Source organism: Eleutherodactylus coqui, chromosome 2 (genome assembly GCF_035609145.1).
Source record: "Eleutherodactylus coqui strain aEleCoq1 chromosome 2, aEleCoq1.hap1, whole genome shotgun sequence".
In the NCBI taxonomy this organism is placed as follows: domain Eukaryota; kingdom Metazoa; phylum Chordata; class Amphibia; order Anura; family Eleutherodactylidae; genus Eleutherodactylus; species Eleutherodactylus coqui.
The window spans coordinates 197,175,914-197,182,985 of record NC_089838.1 but is presented as its reverse complement, the minus strand read 5'-3'; the positions used below and the strand labels follow the sequence as shown (position 1 = coordinate 197,182,985).

The 7,072-nt window shown below is 49.9% G+C and overlaps 1 protein-coding gene across 1 annotated transcript; it reads right to left on the bottom strand.

The window, feature by feature from the left end:
* Positions 1 to 502: 502 nt before the first annotated feature.
* Positions 503 to 3,390, bottom strand: ATP6V1F (ATPase H+ transporting V1 subunit F). Its single transcript, XM_066592180.1, has 2 exons — positions 3,139 to 3,390; positions 503 to 1,298 (listed from the first exon to the last, which is right to left on the bottom strand). Exons 1-2 carry the CDS (start codon positions 3,303 to 3,305, stop codon positions 1,097 to 1,099), a joined length of 369 nt encoding a protein of 122 aa, XP_066448277.1. The 5' UTR covers positions 3,306 to 3,390; the 3' UTR covers positions 503 to 1,096.
* Positions 3,391 to 7,072: the final 3,682 nt, after the last annotated feature.

Below are 7,072 nucleotides of genomic sequence, written 5' to 3'. Positions count from 1 at the left end.
CAAGAGTGAATGATTTTTAATGGTTTCCTTCACATCTGCGATGAGAGTATTAAAAAAAAAAAAACACAGCATGCCATATCTTTCTGAGATTTGCAATTATTTAATCTCCCCTGTTTCCCTATGAAGCCTCTTTTTTACGGCATCGCAAAGCATGAACTTGCAATTTTAAAATTAGAAAGCCCTATTGACTTTTGCCCTAAAAAATTGCGAGAAAATCGCAAGTAGCAGCAATGTTTTTGTGAAAAAATGCATCACTGACACTTAAAAAAAAAAAAAAAAAGACGCAATTTTTTTCACGGCTATATCGCCTGTGTGAAGCGACCCTTCTGGTGAGATCTGTAGCTGAAGCAGCGAGCTGGTTAGAAGGGAAATAACAGATGACTGGCGAGAACCAGACTGGCGCGGCAGTGCCCGGCGCTGTATACATCACACACTCTGTTTACAGTAAAGATGGAGGTGATTACAAACAGCGGCAGGTGAAACAAGAGCGGAGCCGGCGGAGGTCATTCCCAGTGGTGTCTTTATTACATCTATACAACAAGACCGCTTTTACAAGGTGAGACAAGAGCACAAGGTGAGGGGCGTGGGGGACATCAAGTATATTCGGAAGAGCTGCCGGAAACCGCATCAGCCACTACCTCCAGTCCTGGTTATATGTTGGTCGCTCGCACTACAATGCAGACCACCTGCGGGGGATTCAGCCATTATTCACTATGCGGCTATAGCTAGACCGCAAGTCTAGCGGGCCAGAAGTGGATGTCCACAGCGTCCAATCACATCGCTGGGTTCATTCTAGTAAATGGAGGCATTGATTGGACTTTCTGATAGAATCATCTCCTCCACTAACCTTCAGACAAGTGACCCCTTACATTGGGTGGGGGTGGGGGGGGGGCGCACACGAGTCAGAACGGCATAAAGCAGTCACTTCAGTGGAAAATCTAATGACAGCGAGCCGGCAGCAGGAATAAATAGAGACAAAGGAAAAAGGAGAAGTGACATTTTCTTAGCATCCCGTCACTATACACAGTGCGGTGCAGGAGGGGAGTTACACAACATTGTAAGAAGGTCCTAGACTGGGACTGTGGGGTGAAGCCACCTATCGCAGGTCATCGGAGGTGAACATGCCCTTCGCTCGGCGCAGTATAGAGTCCTTGTTGGCATCGTAGGGGTGCTCCTTCGATGGGATTTCAAGCACGGCTGGAATGGAGATATTGTGCGCATCAATAGCGTGGCGGATCATCTCAGCAATGAACTGGTTAATCAGGATAATACCAATATCGTCACGCTGGAGGAAACTCCTGGCAAAGGAAGAAACAGAAAGTTATCACATGTCTATAACACCGGTGATGGGATCTAATTATCAACATGCCGGCCTGACTCAAGAGGCACGGTGACATAGAAATGGCACGCTACTGCCCCCGTAAGGGACACTGTGGAGAAACGAACTACAAGCTCCCTGATACAATGGGGGTCATGAAGGACGACTCTGCAGTAGACCACTCAAGGGGAGTGGATGCTTGCTGCATTACTTAACACTGTGCATGCCTATGGGGAAACACAGCGCCCCCTACTGGACCTCCCATCTCACTTGGTGACATTCACAAACACTTTTACAGAAGAACATACTTTGTAGCATAGCTGCAGTTATTAATGACTCCAGATGTCAGTATGGCAGATAGCTGCGAGGCAGTGCAGTAGTAGCTGCCAGCTGTACACTAGTCACTCCACAAAGAGCAGTCAGCAACACTTTATAGCAGCCTGGATTCTGCTGATTACTGGAGCCATAAGCAGTCGTGACGTGCCGACAGCAAGTAGTAAGCGTGAACCTGCCCTTATTACATAGTAACATAGTTCGTAAGGCCGAATGAAGACAATGTCCATCTAGTCCAGCCTGTTAGCCTCCTGTGTTGTTGATCCAGAGGAAGGCAAAAAACCCCAAGAGCAGAAGCCAATTAGCCCTTTTGGGGAAAAAATTCCTTCCCGACTCCCTAATGGCAATCAGACTAATCCCTGGACCGAGCCCTGTGTCCCTACAAGTTCGTGCCGGCAGGTTGGGGGATTTACTCAAAAAATTAAAGTCTAGATTTTTTTGCACCCTCTTCTTAATTTGGGATTTTAAAGAGAAGCTGCGGTCAGGTATGAGCAGTACTAAGTCACGGCGCTCACACCGCAGGGTCACTGGAGCAGGGGAGGTATTCCTTATACTTACCCCTCTCCCGATCCAGCGCTGCCACCCCCAAAAGTCAGTGTGGACCGTGGCTGCATGCTGCGCACACTCCTATAGCAGTCACTGGGGGGTGCGTGTACAGCGCTGGATCGGGAGCGGGGTACGTATGAGGAATACCTCCCGTACTCCAGGGACCATGTGGTAGGAGCGCCATAACTTAGTCTGAGCGCTCAGACCTGATAGCAATATTGATTTTTTTTGGTTCTTAGAAAAGCTAAAAACACCAAGGGAACTTTTTTTTTTACATAAGGGAACAATAAACAGCGGCAGTGCGGGCGGGCCACATCCTGCAGTCACCCCCGCCCCCCATGTACTGTCCGCTCCCCCCAGTCATCCCAGCAGAGCCCCCTGCACACCCCACTACACCCGATGTCAGCGCCACCCGCAGGGCTAGCCTTTATTCAGCGTTGAAGATGAAAGTTAGAATCGGGTCTCAGCAACATGGTGAATAAGTCCAACTTCTAACCTTCACAGGACGCCGCAGACCCCCATTATATGGTATTAGGGGAGTGCTGTGTAGGTAAGCCCCCCGATGTCCGCAGGACGCCATCTGCTGGCAGAGGACCCGCTGTTGTCCGCCCGGCACCTATGGTGACATCCCTACAAAAGGAGGCCTGTGTTGTCAGTAAACAGCTGTGATGTGTAGGGCCTGCAGCCAGTGACAGGAGGAGCAACGGAGGGCACATGGGGGTCAGTGCCTTACATGGGTTTCCCGTTAACATCAGATCGGGATGGGGGATCCAGCTACTGAGACCCCTGAGGTTACCTGAAGCGGACAACCCGGATATGTGGGGGTCACCCCCGCCCGCTGTTACTGCAGCCTCCATCCCGAGGGTGATCAGGCGCCCCCACAGCGTTCCCGGGAAGCCCCCCGGGTAGAGGCGGTGAGCACCCTCCCGCCGCCGGCTCACCTGAACGTCTCCTCTATCTCCGTCACGCTCGTCTCCTTCTCCACCACCAGGAAATTCGGCTTCCGGTTCTTGTTGAGCTCCCCGATGCCGCCGAGCAGGAAGCCGGTGCAGGTGTCTTCATCCCCGATCACCGCGATCAGCTTCCCCCGTACCAGGCCGCCCGCCATGTCTGCTCCCGGGTGTATCAGCTGACAGCGAACTACTGCTGCAGCCGGGCTCCTCCGTCATGTGACTGATGCGGCAGCTGACACTGAGGGCGGGGCTCAACGGACTACGTCATCCGTGACTGGGCGGAGCCGAGTTGTGAAGGTCAATGTAGCGCAGTGACTGTGCTGCCCTCTGCTGGTCTTATAGATTACTGCTGCTCTACCTCAGTCTGTGACCCGACGTAGGTCGGCGCACGGAAGTATAGAGGGCGGGAGCGCGTGCATCGGTTATGTGTGCTCCACGGAAACACAATACTGTACAGATAACATAATACAGTGGGGACACAGAGGGGCGCCGGCACACCCCTCCCGGGTGCATATATCTATATTACACCCCAGTTTGGCACTATCAGGGAATCCAACCTCCCAGGACGAGCGCTATACCATTATGTGAGGGCCTGCTGCCCCAGACACTATGGAACACTCACTAATCACAGCCGTTAAAGCTGCTGGGCGAACACTGGACAGGACAGTTATGGCTGCCACCCCCTCCTACTCTGCACTGGCTGAACCTACAGGGGCCTCACAGGGGAGAAGGAGATAAGCTCCTAACAGGGAGACACATGGCCGCAAAGCCAAGAATACTGTGTCAAGTGGTACCAGAACCGAGCTGACTACATGCATATGGTACCAGAATCACGCTTAGTGCACAGATACAGTACCAGAACCGAGCTGACTACATGCATATGGTACCAGAATCATGCTTAGTGCACAGCTGACTACATGCATATGATACCAGAATCACGCTTAGTGCACAGATACAGTACCAGAACCGAGCCTATATAAATAAAATATATCCACCACCATTGAGAAAAAGAAAAAATGGATCTAGAGGCACAGGGTCCTATTATCGGGGGGTGTCTTTTAATACTCACCTAGCAGCCGGCGTTCGGGTCCCTCTCGCTGGTCTCCGTCGCTGCTGCAGGCTGCCGTGTCCTCCTCCATGCCCACAGAGCAGTTCTTCCTGGTAGCGGGGCTTGAATAGCATCAGAACCAGCCTACAGACAACATACAGTTGTGTCCCCTTGGCCGGGCTCACATGACTGTATGTTTACCGCCTATAATGGGCTCTGTCCGCCCGTGTCATACCAGGTGCCTTGCAGGCGATCAGTTACATTACCGTACACAGTACCACTCACATTAGCGTATTGGAACTGCGTAATACAGGAGCGCAGAGAAACGCAGCATGTTCCTTTTTGCCCCGTATATATGTGCAGTAGAGCCCATTGTTCTCTATGTTGCCTTGGTTGGCTGCGCTCACTTCTGCGTCCGCAGCTCCGCATTCCTGCTCCATTCAGCCAAACAGATCCATCTAATGACAGAAGCGAACAGCGCTGAATAGACGGCTCCGACTATAATGGGGTCCGTCCGGTTTCCACTCAGCTGCCAGGCAGTGTACCGGAAGAAACAGTGCTGCATGCAGTGCTACCGGGTTTCCCCGAAAATAGGCGCAGTGTCTTAGTTTTGGGGGAATCTTATATTACTCACCTAGCAGCCAGCGTTCGGGTCCCTTGCGCTTGTCTCCGTCGCTGCTGCAGGCTTCCGTGTCCTGCGGCACGCCGACAGAGCAGTTCTTCCTGGTAGCGAGGCTTGAATACCCCTCCTTCAGCAAGCTAATGCTCTAATTGGTTAATCGAGTGCCGTATCAGCCAATAAGAGCCAGTGCTCGATTAACCAATCACAGCCATTCATTGGATGACATCATTGAATGGCTGTGATTGGTTAGTCTAGCGCGAAGAACGCGACACCGGCTTCTAGGTGATTTTTTTTTTCATGTAGTGTAGCTAGGGCTTATTTTCAGAACATGGCTTATATTTCGAGTCCCCGAAAATCAAGGTAGGGCTTATTATCAGGGTGGGGCTTATTATCGGGGACACACCGTATTTCTTCCAGTATGTTTTGTCGGATCTGCACTGGAGGACCCAACGTGAAGGCGGTCTTACATGTTTTAAACACAGCGATGCGTTATTAAACACAGGTAGTAGCACGTGTGACAGCGCATTTTGCAAACATACAGGCGCACGTGTAGGCTATAGTCTCATGTCTTATATACGCTGTATCGTCCACTGCGGATTTGCATGTAATATTGCAATACAAGCAGTGTGGATGAAATTTCAAGAAACCCATCCATTCAGTGTGGGAAAAACGTGCAGCGTAAATTGACCTGTGGTGCGAATTTTAAATCTTCGGCATGGCGGTTTATGCTGCAGATTTTCACTGAGCTCTTCAGATGAAGGGATGAGATTTACAGTGGATCTGCACCAACATATGTGACAGATCTGCATGTAAGGCTACATCGGTATCAGGGGGGCGCTGACCAGGCTTCCGTCTGACATGCTGATAATGGCACTCAGATGGCACCATGGACGGCCCCATAGGCGATCATAGCTGCAAACTTCCTTCTCTGTTTCAATAGACTTCTTTTGCTTTTCGACGGAACACCCAAATATAGAACATGCTGCGATTTCATCTTCGGTTCAAAGAAGATGGTGGGCAGTGTATGCCTGCTGGAGATCTGGCGGTGACCCAAGTGGCCATTGACACAGGCGTATGCAAGCTGCACACAAGATTCTTGCATCGGACTCACGGCTATCGATGAAATACTCAGATGGGATTTTGTTAAGGCCACAAGTTAGTCGAGGAGAGGGGAGTTGGAAGGACTTATTGGTATAGTTTACTTTCCTTGTAAGATGTATTACTTCAAATTCCCAAGTTTATTCCAAGTGTAATTGGTTAAGACATGTTGTTTTCTTCAAGACTTTACTGTATCCAATGGAGAAAGTGTAACAGGCCTTTCCCAGAAAAGTAAAAGAATTAGTTCTGCCAGATGATACTCAGCTATTGCTACACATCATAGTGATAAGCCAGAAAGAAGATACAGCACACACCCCTTTAATGGGGCTGCAGAGGGAATAGGGTTTAGAGCAATTGCTTTCCATTAGTTATCTAACCATTTAACTATTCTGCTGGACCTCTGCTTGGGCTCTGAGACAAGGAGCTTACAGCTTTGACAAATGTAGTTCAGGCAGTAGTTTGTTTGCAGGGAGAACAAGTAATTAGTAGCATCTCCCTGCAACTTCTTTTGTCAGATCAGGCTCATAGAAGGTAAAATGAAATCAAACAAAACTTGGGCAAGGTATTTCTGAGAAGTACTTAGCCCAACAGTGAAGTGTTCCCCTCACCTCTCCTCTGTGCATCTTTCAAGAATAATGTCTCATCTAGTCCCTCCTCCCCATGTTCTCTCCCCCTCCCTCCTTTAATGTAAATCTCTTCTCCATGTGTAGTGGCTCAGAACACCATCCTGGTCCTCTCCATAAATGTCATACATGTTCTGTCCTATGTGGATGCACTGTGCAAAGCTTGTCCTGTCATATCCAGTGTGTGTGCTGCACAGCTGTGGCACTTGAGAGGTTAACAGTAATAAAAATCGTTGCCTGCATGTAGGTGTAGCAGTTTTGTCTTGTCATGTGGTACAAGTGAGGTTAAAACTGTGAGTGTTTGAGAGTGGGAAGAGGTCTTCAATCTGTAGTCTTCCATCTTGTCTACCTGAGAGTACTAACACAGAGCCACATGTGAGCACCTTCAGCTTCCATGTAGGTGAAGATGGAGGAAGAGGAGCAACATCCCGTAGCGTTTGGAGTGTGGATGTGAGAATAGTGAGTCCCGTCATTAGAGAGAGAAAGTGTCAGGTCCGGTGGCTCTGGGGGCCTCCGTGCCTGCACTACCGG

What these genes read in the sequence shown, in the direction of transcription:
- ATP6V1F (XM_066592180.1), bottom strand. Translation starts at nt 3,305, where the DNA reads ATGGCGGGCGGCCTGGTACGGGGGAAGCTGATCGCGGTGATCGGGGAT. An exon ending in GAGATAGAGGAGACGTTCAG is followed by an intron (nt 1,299 to 3,138) that starts GTGAGCCGGCGG and finishes TTCCTTTGCCAG; the next exon opens with GAGTTTCCTCCAGCGTGACG.